The sequence below is a fragment of the Acipenser ruthenus genome, chromosome 8, assembly GCF_902713425.1.
Source record: "Acipenser ruthenus chromosome 8, fAciRut3.2 maternal haplotype, whole genome shotgun sequence".
Classification (NCBI taxonomy): Eukaryota; Metazoa; Chordata; class Actinopteri; order Acipenseriformes; family Acipenseridae; genus Acipenser; species Acipenser ruthenus.
In genome coordinates, this window is record NC_081196.1 from 1,668,994 (window position 1) to 1,683,991 (window position 14,998).

Sequence of the window (14,998 nt, forward strand, 5' to 3'; positions counted from 1 at the left end):
TGCTTCTTCAGGAGTCTGGTTAGTGATTGTAGTGCTGATATATACGAGAGAACACATTTGCATTGCCAGCGGTTCACTTTAACCACTTCTGTCCCACACTGTAGATTCTTCTGATTCACTCACTCTGCAGTAATATTACCAGCTGAAGGGTCCAGTTCAATTTACTGGGTTTCAGTGAAATATAAATTCATGCAAAAAACATTTGCATTTTGATTCCATTAACACAGGTTAATTGAATTGTGCCCCGAAACATACCCTGCCATTATGATGTAAGAGTGCATATATTTGAAGGGGGCAGGGGGGAATTTATTAAAGGTTACCAAGATGTTTAGTAAGTAAGGGGTCTATGTGGGGTTAAACAGGCCAGGAATGCACCATCCCCAGTTGTATTGCATTTCATGATCTGTCCCAATACTTGTTGGAAGATACACACATGCAGAAGTTCAAACTGATGAACAGAACATACATATTGCACCGCTACAGCCACAGTACCTGTCTGGAGACAGGAATATAGAGACATGGTGGCTGTTTATATGTATTTACTGTCTCTATGTGGAGAAGCGCTCATCACATTGAGAGGGAACGTGGTGTGGGCATTCATCAGTATTGGATATTAAGAAAGCCTGGAGTCTGTACACAAAGGGAAATGAAAGGTGAAGTGTGGTTAATGGAAGTCGTTATGTACGTACGAAGAAACACATTTTTAAAACAGCTTGTAAAAAGAAAATAAGCACACACAAAAAACAAAGCAATCTGTATATGCAGGTGTACATGGGAAAAGGAAAGCCTCATTAACAATACACAGAAAGGTGGAGATTGCCACCACAGTTCTGTATCTCAGTCAGACCATTACAAAGTTTTGTTTGAGTGCCATCTTGTGGTGGAAACGGTGGAAGTGCAAGCCTGCTCAGGAGCATGTGATCCCAGCAGCTTGCTATACTGGAGCTGGTCATCTTTCATTCTGTATTTCATCATTTGTTTTACTTGGTTGGTTTCCAGCTCAGTACTTTTTCCACTTTCCACAAGAAAAAAACTTTGATAACAGAAGTGTGTGCCGGTCCACTATGCATATGCCCTGTCTGCAGAGAGCAAACAAGAGCATGTCTAGAACAGAGAGCAAACAAGAGCACGTTTAGAACTGCTGAACAGAGAGGGAACAAGAGCACGTCTAGAACAGAGAGGGAACAAGAGCACGTCTAGAACAGAGAGCAAACAAGAGCACGTTTAGAACTGCTGAACAGAGAGCAAACAAGAACACGTTTAGAACTGCTGAACAGAGAGGGAACAAGAGCACGTCTAGAACAGAGAGGGAACAAGAGCACGTCTAGAACAGAGAGCATAAAGAGCACATCTAGAACTGCTGAACAGAGCAAACAAGAGCACTTCTAGAACAGAGAGGGAACAAGAGCACGTCTAGAACAGAGAGCAAACAAGAGCACGTTTAGAACTGCTGAACAGAGAGCAAACAAGAGCACGTCTAGAACAGAGAGCAAACAAGAGCACGTCTAGAACTGCTGAACAGAGAGGGAACAAGAGCATGTCTAGAACAGAGAGGGAACAAGAGCACGTCTAGAACAGAGCAAACAAGAGCACGTCTAGAACTGCTGAACAGAGAGGGAACAAGAGCACGTCTAGAACAGAGAGGGAACAAGAGCACGTCTAGAACAGAGAGGGAACAAGAGCACGTCTAGAACAGAGAGGGAACAAGAGCACGTCTAGAACAGAGAGCATAAAGAGCACATCTAGAACTGCTGAACAGAGAGCAAACAAGAGCACGTCTAGAACAGAGAGCAAACAAGAGCACGTCTAGAACTGCTGAACAGAGAGGGAACAAGAGCATGTCTAGAACAGAGAGGGAACAAGAGCACGTCTAGAACAGAGAGCAAACAAGAGCACGTCTAGAACTGCTGAACAGATTCACTGTATTGCAGGGTTGTGCATAGTCCTTCTAACCCTGTTCTAAATGGTTCAATTGAACCAATTATGCCTCCATCTAGACCCTGAAGTAGTTAATTATACATTTGTACCTGTTAAACCTGGAGTGGAATGGCCCTCCAGGACTGTGATTGGACAGCCCTGTTGAACAGAGTTCATGTGCTGAGAACGGCTCAGATCAAATAACAGCAGTAATGGGCCTCACAATGCCTGCTGTACTGTACCTCTATTGCAACAAGACACAGCCAGCTTCATCATGAACGGGGCGAGGGTAAGGGAACACAGGAGAAGAAGACGACGCCCCTGGTGCCTTCATTGGGGTTTTCTTTTGTTGTTAAGCGTATGTTTGGTAGGAGAGACAGCCCCAGCACTGCCGTAGGTCACTTCCTTTGAGGTGCTGCAAAATGAGCTTAATTACCCAATTCAATGTATGTACAGTGTATGTGACATCCACACAACGAAGCTACCACAGATATTACAGTATATGTGGGGGTATCCGATCACAATGAAATATCTAAAAACGAATGAAATAAATCTCCTCTCCTTGTCAAAATGAATTCGATTCTTAAGCTATCCTCTCGTAGAGCATTACCGGTGTTGCCTTGCTTTCCCTCCTCCTCCTCCCCTCCAGCACCTCTGGGGCCTCTCACCACCCTGCCTTGGGGACTTGGCTGCTGACAGGCCTCGCCTCTCTCATTACAGGGCATGAATAGCCATTGCAATTACATTGTAACAAACTGGTAATTATCAATGGTTCACTCCTGTGGAAAGAAACGGTCTTGTGACGATCTTCACAGCTGCTGTTAATACACACGCTGGCACAGTCCATGTCAGTGTTATCACATGCTTATGAATCACCAGTATTTGTTTAAAAAAGAAAAGAACAAACAATTCAGCTCTTGAGTTGAATAAGGATGGTATTTATTTCAACAAAATAGATTATTTTGATTCCGTTGCCAGGAAACAGGCTGGTCTACACAAATAGACACAGAGTCACAATAACTGTCCAACACATGCTTCAGCTGTGGCCAGTCCACTCACAGGGCCCTGAAGCCTCTTCCTTTATCATTTCAGCCACTCGTGCATGCTTAGCAACACATACAAGACTGTAAAAATGCATCTGCACGTACGTCAGTCTGTCACAAAAACACACACACACAAAAAAAAGATAATCCGGCCATGACAAAATATATCAAAAAACGACATATAAATTCATAATATTTACACAACAATTTTATATATGTATAGATATACTATATAATATTCAAGATGTACTTTTAAACTGGAAGCCAGACAAAGCTAAATAGAAGGGTCGTGGCAGTAAAGGAGTTTCCATGGCAACTGCCCTTTGGCTTGCAAAACTTGTTCATGACTAGCCATACACAGCACAGCTTGCAAAGCATTCTCTTAAACCACTAGGAGTCACTGTGCCATGCAAGAAGCTGCATCCCTGTGTCTGCCATTTTGGCTGAACCAGCTCTATAGTTTAACACACAGCACTGACTCCATGTCAGATCAAAATGAACTCACAGCATACTGCGCAAGCACACAGGCAAGGAACAAAACAAATACAAATATAACAGCGTGTTCACTTCAATGTGGGTAGCTTTAGAAGATGGGATTGGGTCTCGTTTAGCGCAGATAGTGAGGTATTACATATAACACTATTAACACATTAACTAGCATCTGTAACAGGACTGAGGAAGCAGCATTTACTAAACCATACAGAAAACCATAAGAGGTGGCCTTAAAATCCAAGCAGGGGATATGACCAGCAACTGTTAAAAACAATAACAATTAAAATGCTAACCACACCGTTCTGCAGATGGAATATTAATCAAATATTCACAATACTCAAAAAAAATAAAGAATGCAGCGGCTTCATTAGCACCTTGTTCTTGTTATGATGAGATCCTCAACTTGAGCAACAGGCTACATTTCCTACAACAATATCAGAGCAATAATATCTGCAGTGACATTTCAACCCTATGAGGCCTCTGCAATGCAGGGCTAGGCACTGTAAGAAAACAGAACAATGCACAGCCTTTTAAAAGAGCCAGGAGCACACAGTGAAGCACTTTGTAACACAGCCACTGTGTTTCTGAGCAGAGCCTGAGTTAATCAGCAAAGGCAAGGCAAGGCTACACCAGACCATCAGCCTGAGCAGGGGCTTCATCTACTGCTGAGGAATCACTTCAGTCTTCAAAACGCTCAAATAAATAAATTATACCATGTTTGTATCTGATAAAAGTACAGAGTACAGGTCCCCTATACTGTTACAGACTCATACAGTGTAGTTAATATTTAAAAACAATATTTAAAAACAGCTCCAACTATAAAACGCAGCTACCAACAGACCCAAGGCAATTCGGTACGTGGTTCTGACATTTGTTTGAGAGTATTCGACTCCAATCGATGCACAATAATTCTGCCGACTTTAAAAAAAAAAAAAAAAAGATTTCATCTTGAGAATACAGTATACGCTGCATAAACTAGATTATTCACAGAGGTAGTAAAAAAACCTACTAGAGAAGGCCCAGTTCTGCTGATCATAGTACAGAGCTGCATCACAAAGATGTGGTCGTCAACAGTGACACTGAGTAAGCAGCTACTCAACCTGAGACTGCAGGCTTTCTGGAAAAGGGTACATAAGCACTTGTTTTAACCTTTAAAGCTTTAAAACGTCCCTTTTTATATTCACAAAACTGTGAGGAGAAAGTAAAAGAGTTAAAGTAAGAAGGAGCGATGGGCCTCCCATCTGCTTGTCAGTAGGGTTGCTGTTCAACAGTGGTTTGTACAGGCCGTCGTCAGTCTGCCTAGCGGGATGCTTTCTTCATTCGCCTCACTACACCAGGCTCAGATAAATGCCACAAGTTATACATCAAAAGAAATGCTGCATTTAATACAGATTACAAAAACAAAAAAACAGTAAGGCTTTGTTATTACAAAAAAAAAAACAACAACATTATGGGTAAAATTAAAATGCTGTTTTGCAGTCCAGAACTCAATTCTGAATCCTCAGTCAAATGCCCCTTCCAGCACGTCCTGTCATCACACCCCCTGTACATATTAATGTGTGCGAGAGTGATTGGGGGGGGGTAGGTTTGGCCCCATTGTACCACATGGGAATGTCTCCTGTGAAAACATCATGAATCTGTGCTTACAGGAACGTCTATACATGCTTGCAGTCCTCTGAACTGTGCTTCTCGTTTGAACTTCGGGACAGGATGAAACGGGCTGGATTCTATTAAAGAGCTCTAAAAAGGAGCCAGCCTTTAAAGGAAGATAAGGCGGTCGTAAATATAAGACACGTGTCAGCTCTGCTCAGCACAGCGTATATACAGTCATCTGTATATTACATATATACATATATATTTACATTCCTCATCATTAGCAAACTTTAATAGTACACGAGTGAAAGTTTACTTCCGAGAACCACTGCTTTTCTAAAGCTTTATATTGGAGTTCTGCTCCTGGCTTCAAATCAACAGCTATCTGAGCGGAACGCTTTGTCCTTCGCATCTGTGAGGGAGCCGGGGGTGGAGTCCCACAGGCTGATGCTGGACCCTGCCGTCACGTGGAAAGAGCCCCGCCCCAGGTGGGTGTCCCGTCCCCGACTCCTCCTCCTCCTCACTTCTTGAAAGGAGTGAGCTTGGTGATGGTCTGCCAGAAGGGACCGTGCTTGCGCTTGGGCTCGGCCAGGGAGAAGACCTGCTGCTGGGGGAGGCTGGTCGGCACGGTGACGTGGCGCTGGTGGAGGGGGTGCAGGGACTGGTGCGGGGGGGGCACCGGGCAGCCACTGTAACTCATACCTAAATAAGCAGAAGAATACACCATTAATATTGTGCCAATCGCTTTTTAGTTGAATTATTATTTTGAACATATAATATGTAAAACCTATTGTAGATAATATTGTTTTTAAGAATGTGTAGGAATAGGAGGGCATTATGAGAATATTCCTATATATATATATATATATATATATATATATATATATGTACGTGTCACATAATATAGATAGATCAATAATGTAATATAGCATGACACACACAGAATACAATTACATCACAGGAGCATGTACAAGTCTTCTGTTCACACTTAATAAGCTATCCAACTATGTAAAATAATTGCATAAATTCCTATTTTCCACACTGCAATTTCCCCAGATAAAAAGTAGTGAACTGGGTCTGAAGTCCATTCTCAGTTTTCGTCCTTGCAAACCTTCCCTTGGAGTGTACTAGCGGCACCTAGTGGCTGCACTGTGTAAATTCCCTGCAGTTGGGTGACTGTGCAAGCTTCCAGCACTCTGATAAACGGAAGGCCGGTGCAGCACAAAGCATGCTGGGGACGGAGACCTCCTGATACATGTACAGAAAGATACATTACCTTTCATCTTTCCTCGTCTAGACTGTCTGGCATTCACAATGGCTTGCTTCTTCCGGGTCTCTGATATTTCCATTCCTGGCATTGGGAAAGAGAATGCAGCTTTAATGCCATGCTGTCACACTAAACAAAGAGCAACACACCGCAGTAACTGCAGCAGCGCAATGCTTTACCTTGCCACTGAAGACATGTCCAGTTGAAACGCTGCTCACTCAACTGCTTTAGTTTCTGTATGCATTTATATAGTTCTGGAGGAAAATCCTGATTCTGTGTGTGTCTATTAATGCCTGGTTCCTGCTGGTAAACTAGTTTTCAATGTTAAGTATGATTGAGTTGATGTTAAGTGTGTGAATCCAGCTTGGTAGGTGGTTGTGCTTCCTCATGCTGTATACAGTGTTGGTATGTAATAAAGAATGCTTTCAAGCACTGTTTCTTCAGCACAGGAATGGGAACACCACAAGGAAATAAACTGAACTGTTTCAACCAAAGCTACTGAATTAAAATGGTCATATCATCCATGTTTAAAGCACATAGTTTAAACATTGTAAGAACACAAATCACCCTGTGTGACCTAGCAGGGCCATCACAATCCCTGCACAATAAGACAGAGCTGCCACATGTACTGTACGCTGCAGTCCTATTTATAACCACTGCGATATAGTAACTAAGATACTTTATCTTTGCATGTCTAGCAGCAATCTCTCTCATGTCTTTATCGTTATATAACCAGTGACACAAAGTGAAAAGAGTTTCACATTTCTCCTGAAAGCAGAAGCGACAGCAGACACTGTATCCTGTACGGTCGCTTACCCATTTCCTCATCCTCCTGAACCCTCTTCCTCTCGTCTCGACAGGCCTGCAGCCACCTCTGCTTCTCCTCTGGCTTCCTGGCGCAGAACAGGCTCACTTCCTCCGTGGCCCTGCTCCGGAGCTTGAAGGCGTTCTTCACGTTGATGTTGAAGTCTTTGTCCTTGCCGTCTTCGGCGTCCACAGCCTCCATCTGGTCCATGTCCACACGTCCCTTGTAGTAGAGCATGTCTCGTCTCAGGATGTCTTTCTTGCAGTAGATCAGCTGGTGGTCAAACAGAAAGAAGGTCCTCTGCTGTGTCTTGCCTTGCTTCGAGGTTCTGATGAGCTCTCCGGAATGGATCAGTTCAGAACTTCGGCCCAAAACATCATCACCCTAAAAAAAAAAAGGTTTTTTTTTTTAGTTAGTTGTTTTCTGTGTGCAGTTCTGTTTGCCTTTCTAGATCAACAGATCAGTTCCAGATATTAACAGATTATTAACTGTAGTCATTAGTTGACATTGGTCTTGTGTCTATAGTACCTACTGCTATGTATCAGAAGTGTCTAGAAGACATTTCATGCATCTAACATATCTGTTCATCCACAACTTCAAAATGCTCAATCAAAATACAAGGGCAAAGGCCAAGTCAATCAGACAAAAAATGGGACCTTCATCAGTAAAAATTGGTTCTTTACAAGTTTTACCCAGCATTACAAATTTAGACATGCAAGATTTAAATGAGAAGCTTTGAAAACGTCAGCTTTAGCCCTGGATTCTTCTTATTCCAGTACACGTGCATTATAAGGAGGGCTCTTTCAATTACTGTGTGTACTGATTTAGTGTATATAACCGTACACTCCCAGTGTGCCGCGTATGCATTTAATAGACGGCCTTTGCTCTTTTAATATGTGCTTTACGATGCTTATCCCTTAAGAGACACTCACCTCCCAGCCCACGATGGAGACCTGCCAGTGTGCAATCTTATCTATGCTTTCCAGACGCCTCTTCCTCTCGTTAATAAGGCAGGCGACGTTCTTCATCGCCTCGTAGGCTGCCATGATGTTCTCATAGTCACTGTGGAAAGACACGTAGTTTAGGGACATGCGGGCGGAGCACAGAACACCTCTGTTCTATTACCATTGTGTATTTACTTATCGCAAAAAAACACTTTCAAAACAGTTACGGTTTAAGCTTGAAGCCACAGAAAATCCCTTCCAAAAATGTGACAATAAAATTAACATTAATGGTGCTGCTTGAAGCCATACAAGTCAGGAAATGCTACACCACCCATCAACTCAACTGCAGTCAGGTTAGGCTTTTAGCAGAGACACTGAGGATGTGACGGGCAGGGTAGCATTCAATGAGAAGGGGAGCAGTGAAAATCCATGTCCAATCCCATTTCCACTGCGCCCCTGATCATCTGCTGTTGAACGCTGTTGAGATGTATTAATGAGGGTGGTTTTAAAAATTCATTTTGCTGCCTCGTTATCTTCAGTAACATTCCTATTTACACTGCAGTATACCTTGAGAATCGTCCATTCAGTTACGTAAACTGCAATTCGCATTTGAAAGAGATGTTATTTTTCTAACAGTAGCTATCGCAGAAACCCTACAGTACCCGGGTGGTGTTGTGCCCCATCGTCTCAGCAGTGTAGCAGTGTTCACCTGTGCTCCGCAGTGGTGTATTTCAGTAGCTCTGCCAGCTGCAGGGGGTATTTGCAGATCTTCTGGACGGGGGTGAGCAGGAAGCCGTCGATGGCGATGTCGATCATCTGCTGAAGCAGGCGACATGCCTCAAAGAAGTGCCGGTAGCGGCTGTGCTTCATCAGCCTGGAGAGCTCGGCGCAGGCACTGGGGTGATTGTTACAGTACTCCGAGTAGATGGCAAAGCCTTCCTGCTGCGAAGGGAAAGGACACTGCTAGGACCTCTGGGGTTGAGGAATCACACTGTTCAGCATCTACAACTCACAGGGACTGGAGTGCAGGCTGGAGATCTGTTTGCTAAGACGCAGAGCTGGTTTACTGCTGAACCGGCACACATGGAAACATGGAAAGTATTTCTTTCAAATGCAGATATAGAAAAGCTCAATACATGGACCCGGGTGCCCATTTTCAACATGAGATTATACTGTAATAATCTAAAAGCACACAAACCTCATTCTCAAACTGAACACAATGCAGTCAGTGTCTTGGTTTTAAATCCAGGTTCATTTTCAATGGATATTTGAATCTATGCATTATCTTTAACTCAATGTAAAGGCAAGCTTGTACAAAGTTACTGATAAGAAGCCATTTCTTATTCGGGTTTGATATATGGAGGTTGTCGGGGTCTTGTCATCTTCTGTAGCAATATATCTTATTAGCAGGGTGTGTGTGTCAAATGCATGGACTGGGAGTATGTTTATCACATTACATTAGAAGTGACCGAGAGAGAGAGAGAGAGAGAGAGAGAGAGAGAGAGAAGGTATGAGAGGATACCAAGCTGCGCTGGAGAACAGGTACAAAAAGAAAGAATCGTTGAAGAATGATGTCACCACAGGTTAGGTATAAAGAGGCTTGTTTAGAGCTCTCTTTTTAGACCAGAGGAAGAAGAGAAGACTGTCACACTCTGTGTCTCTGGACCTGGTAACTATGCTCATTAATACCTGTTTTGCATTGCATGGTGTTACTGAAGTTCAATAAAGCATTATATTAAACTGACTGATTGCTGTATTGAGGGCACGGCCAGTGATTTCTGAGCTGGGAAATGCTAGTGACTTCATAATGTCAGTGTGCAGGCTAGAGACTCACGTGCTGGAGGAAGCAGGAGCCGATCTCACTCAGGTGCGCTTCTTCTTTGTTGTATTGCTTCTCGAGGTCCTTCAGGAACTTCCTTTGGAATTTGTAGATTTCTTCGATGTTGCCGAAAATGGTGCCGAGCTGAGCTTCGGTGAACATGCCAGTGTGTTTCTTGCACTGCCTGATATAGCCCTGCAATAAACCAGGACACAGCATGTTAGAAAAGGAAGGGCTCTGAACTAAGAGAAAGTCTCACTGATATAGCCCTGCAGTAAACCAGGACACAGCATGTTAGAAAAGGAAGGGCACTGAACTAAGAGAAAGTCTCACTGATATAGCCCTGCAGTAAACTAGGACACAGCATGTTAGAAAAGGAAGGGCACTGAACTAAGAGAAAGTCTCACTGATATAGCCCTGCAGTAAACTAGGACACAGCATGTTAGAAAAGGAAGGGCTCTGAACTAAGAGAAAGCCTCACTGATGAAGGCATGAGCCAAAATAATAATAATGTTTCCTACAGCTCTACCTACAGTATCCTTACTTGGCATCTGCAGAGTTGAAGTGAATCACAGATGAACAAAACCTGCGTCTCACTGACTTTAAAGAGGACATGTACAAGCTGCCTTTTTCTAGCTGTAAGAGGCAGTGTGTTTCCATGCCTGCAGTGCACTTCACTGTGAACCTGCTTGGTTTCTGTGCTCCCCGTTAATGAAGAGCTTGTGTAGTTTGTAGAGCGCGTACCTCGCAGATGTCCCTCAGGTGTTTGATGTAGACCCTCTCCGTGTTCATGATCTCTTTGATGACGTTGGTCCTCATCTGGTCTTTGTTCTCGGAGCTCTTGTGCCGGGGTTTGCTGGAGGAGGGGTCCTGTTCCTCATCCTGGGTGCTCTCCACGCTTCCCGCCACGCAATCCTCCTGGTTCACACGCAGCTGCCAGGACAACCAGGAAGAAAACAACCAAGAGAAACGTTACTATTCAGCTTTTACAGGAGCCCGTTACGGAATTGCTACTCCCTGCTTCGGAAGTCAGAAATTATTCCAAAGATTATCTGCAGCTCACAAGACTGAACACCAGAGAATACCAGCTATAGTGTGCCAACCAACATTTATCAGCAATAGAAATAAATCTAGTTATGTTTTGCCCTTATTGTCAGACCTTTACTTTATGATTCAGTGCTTAAGTTAAGGATGGAGCCTTAAATACTACTCTTTCATTACTTACATGGCCACATTTACATTTACATGAATTACAATTACACGAGGGAGGCATTCTGCACCGATCACCAGCCACAGGTATGCGTCTTTGTATCAGGTGACGTTTTCCTGTGCACTATGCTGGGAAAATGTTTGCTTGGAGTGGCTGAGGCAGATTGAATTTTGTCTAATGACTTTTGGTGCAGCGATAACTCAAGTTTACTGCCCTTCTAGTATTTAACCGCAGTGAGATTAAAAAAAAAAGATTCAGCACACACACTGCTTTAAGGGCCTGAGTTTAACAACATTGCAAGTTATGAACCAGACACTGCAACCTAGAATTCACACTATGATAAACTGTGACACACTGTGATACTGCTGCAGCCTAACAGACGTCTGTATTAACGGTTTGCATGCCACCTACTCTGACAAAGCTTGCAGGGAACCAGGCCTCCGTGTCCTCTATCATCCCCCACCACCAGTCCTTGTTGGAGGCATCGAGGACCCGAATGACATCTCCAGCTTTGAACGTTAGCTCCTGATCGTCCATGGTGACGTGATCCCACAGCGCCTCTGCATACACTGTGCTGCCATCGCCGATCAGCTGTAGGACAGGGGAGAGATGTTAACATGAGCAGAGTCTGGAGACCAGCTGTAGGACAGGGGAGAGACGTTAACATGAGCAGAGTCTGGGGACCAGCTGCAGGACAGGGGAGAGACGTTAACATGAGCAGTGTCTGGAGACCAGCTGCAGGACAGGGGAGAGACGTTAACATGAGCAGAGTCTGGAGACCAGCTGCAGGACAGGGGAGAGATGTTAACATGAGCAGAGTCTGGGGACCAGCTGTAGGACAGGGGAGAGACGTTAACATGAGCAGAGTCTGGAGACCAGCTGCAGGACAGGGGAGAGACGTTAACATGAGCAGAGTCTGGAGACCAGCTGTAGGACAGGGGAGAGACGTTAACATGAGCAGAGTCTGGGGACCAGCTGCAGGACAGGGGAGAGACGTTAACATGAGCAGAGTCTGGAGACCAGCTGCAGGACAGGGGAGAGACGTTAACATGAGCAGAGTCTGGGGACCAGCTGCAGGTCAGGGGAGAGACGTTAACATGAGCAGAGTCTGGGGACCAGCTGCAGGACAGGGGAGAGACATTAACATGAGCAGAGTCTGGGGACCAGCTGCAGGACAGGGGAGAGACGTTAACATGAGCAGAGTCTGGAGACCAGCTGCAGGACAGGGGAGAGACGTTAACATGAGCAGAGTCTGGGGACCAGCTGCAGGACAGGGGAGAGACATTAACATGAGCAGAGTCTGGGGACCAGCTGCAGGACAGGGGAGAGACGTTAACATGAGCAGAGTCTGGGGACCAGCTGCAGGACAGGGGAGAGACATTAACATGAGCAGAGTCTGGGGACCAGCTGCAGGACAGGGGGGAGAGACGTTAACATGAGCAGAGTCTGGGGAATTATTATGTGACAAGAACAGTGCAATTTCTTTGTTAATAGGAATGATGACATTCTCCTTCAAATTCTGCAAAATGCACAGAATTGCACCATTACGAATATGTCAACTTTTCAACCCCTCTTCCTATAAGAAGGGGAGGGGGGGGGGGGGGGTATCAGAATACTAGCTCCAGTGTACCAACCCAACCCCTCCTGCCTGACACACAGAATACTAGCTCCAGTGCACCAACCCAACCCCTCCTGCCTGACACACAGAATACTAGCTCCAGTGCACCAACCCAACCCCTCCTGCCTGACACACAGAATACTAGCTGCTCTTGTTACTCTCGTCACTTTAAAGAGCTGCTTGTTCAAGCTGGTGTGCTCACCTCGTTGATAGCCAGCTGCTCCCCTCCTGGCTGCAGGTACCTGGGGTTGGCCTGACAGAGCTCTTCGAAGCTGTAGTCCTCCTCGCTCCCATTGTCATCCACTAGAGCCGAGGACTCGGAGCCTCCATCAGCAGCGACTGCAACGGAAATCAAACAGCAGGTAAAAACTCTGTGAAAAGTGACCACAGCCAACACAAGAACTCAATACCTCTTCCCTGCTGTGTACTTCCATTCGTTACAACTGTCTCAAATGGGCAGCTTGGAGAGCTAGCATGTTTCAGATAGGTTTGCTACTCTATGTGTTTCTTTCAAAACTGCACATTTGAGACCCAAGCTTGGGGTCTGTAACCTCCACACAGAGCGGCACTAATTACACAGCAGGGGAGAAGGCAGGGCTGAGGTGCATTGCTCTTTAGGGGGGAAGCTGGACAACGTCAACTAAGCACTTTAGAACCGCAGTACAAGGGTTATCATGAGCGAATTGCAATGCTTTGGGAGATACAGTACTGGGAGATAGCAGCTGCTCGTTTGTTTACCTCTCTAATGGGGTATCTATCTTGTAGACTAAGCTTCATATTGAATCCCCTCCGGTAGCGACGAGTACAGCCTTACAGCACTTCTACATGCAGCATCCACACCAAAAGTATGGGCATTGCTTAGCAATTCATTCTAAAGTTAATTGTAAATCAGGTACAAGCCCCTTTAAAAAGGCATTTATTTCTTTAAATCATGTGCCCTCTAAAGCCTAGATCAAGACAGCTCCCTAAAGAAGCTCACTGACGTGCAAGCGTTCGGTCCAAAGCGTTCGGTCCAAAGCGTTCGGTCCAAAGCGTTCGGTTCACTCAGCTCGCAGTTTTCATAAGCATTTCTTGACATTTAGAGATAAAGAGCGCACAGAGGGATCTGTGATACATCAAGCTCAAAGCTTCTGAGCAACAGGGACCCTTTAAGGCCTTGCTGTTTGATACAACCCACGGTGGAGCTGCCTTGACATTACCTATAAAAAAATGAGTCATCAATGATTCATCAAGACTAACTAGAAAGGGAAGCAGAATGAATTACCACACAGTGTGTCTGTGGCATTTAAAAGGTCATAGGCAGAGATTTTGAAAAAATCACTAACTACCTAAAACAACCGCCAGGCTTGTTCAAGCTGATTCTATCTACATAGAAAAGATAGAACGACGTCAAGCAGAACAAAGCTAGGCGATTAGATTTCTTCAATTAACACACAGCACCACAGTCTTAAACACACGGCACCTGCTTACAGTTTGCTAGCCACGAATCCCTTACAAATACACTGTGTAGCGTGTATACCACCACAGAAGGCAGTGTTTATCTTCTAAAATATGCAGGGGAGGTGTATTTTTAGTACCATGGTACTCAAAGCAGAAGTGGTACGAGTCAAAAAAAAAAAAAGAGAAGGGGGAGGAGTGGGTTTGTTCTGTTGTCTGTGCCTCAGCGGACTGCCTGGGTTTTAGGTGTCCTTTTCAGGGGGAGGAGTGGGTTTGTTCTGTTGCCTGTGCCTCAGCGGTCTGCCTGGGTTTTAGGTGTCCTTTTCAGGGGGAGGAGTGGGTTTGTTCTGTTGTCTGTGCCTCAGCGGACTGCCTGGGTTTTAGGTGTCCTTTTCAGCCTTGCAGAACACAGCTGTGAAGATCAGCAGACCCTGCGGTTGCTCTTTCAGTGCGAGTTACACAAGCCTGACACACTATCAGCTTTTGAACTCTGCTGCTTGTGACTGTGGGTCAGCTAAACCTCACAGGCAGATTCTAACGAATGAGCTTGAATCGGAAAGTGTTTCAAATCTATGAAGTTAACTATCTGGCCGAGCATCTGACACTGTAGGTATTTTGCTACGCTCCCATGAGCGAGGGTTTGGGAGTCTGCATCCACAGCTTTACAGTTAATAACCTGCTCCAGGATTGCTGCAGTGTTTAAGGAGGACGTAGCAGAGTTCTGAAAAACAGAGCTGGACACGTCCCCACGTGTGGCTACAACTGATTAAATAACGTACCTGTCATTTTTCTTTTCATTGTTAACATCCTGACAACTTTTTACACTTGGAACTTTAAAGTCGGTTCCAAAGTG

The 14,998-nt window shown here is 44.7% G+C and overlaps 1 protein-coding gene across 6 annotated transcripts in view; it reads right to left on the minus strand.

Moving 5' to 3' along the window:
- Positions 1 to 2,834: 2,834 nt before the first annotated feature.
- The window catches only part of LOC117407289 (spermatogenesis-associated protein 13-like), a 74,109-nt gene continuing 61,945 nt past the window's right edge, over positions 2,835 to 14,998 (minus strand). For all 6 annotated transcript variants that reach the window (XM_059027983.1, XM_059027982.1, XM_059027986.1 and 3 more), the window contains 9 exons: positions 12,911 to 13,047; positions 11,502 to 11,681; positions 10,625 to 10,813; positions 9,896 to 10,075; positions 8,771 to 9,003; positions 8,050 to 8,179; positions 7,129 to 7,501; positions 6,322 to 6,396; positions 2,835 to 5,747 (listed from right to left, as the gene is read on the minus strand). In XM_059027983.1, coding sequence (XP_058883966.1) covers positions 5,566 to 5,747; positions 6,322 to 6,396; positions 7,129 to 7,501; positions 8,050 to 8,179; positions 8,771 to 9,003; positions 9,896 to 10,075; positions 10,625 to 10,813; positions 11,502 to 11,681; positions 12,911 to 13,047 — 1,679 coding nt within the window. In that variant the 3' untranslated portion in view covers positions 2,835 to 5,565. The remainder of the gene's footprint in view (positions 5,748 to 6,321; positions 6,397 to 7,128; positions 7,502 to 8,049; positions 8,180 to 8,770; positions 9,004 to 9,895; positions 10,076 to 10,624; positions 10,814 to 11,501; positions 11,682 to 12,910; positions 13,048 to 14,998) is intronic.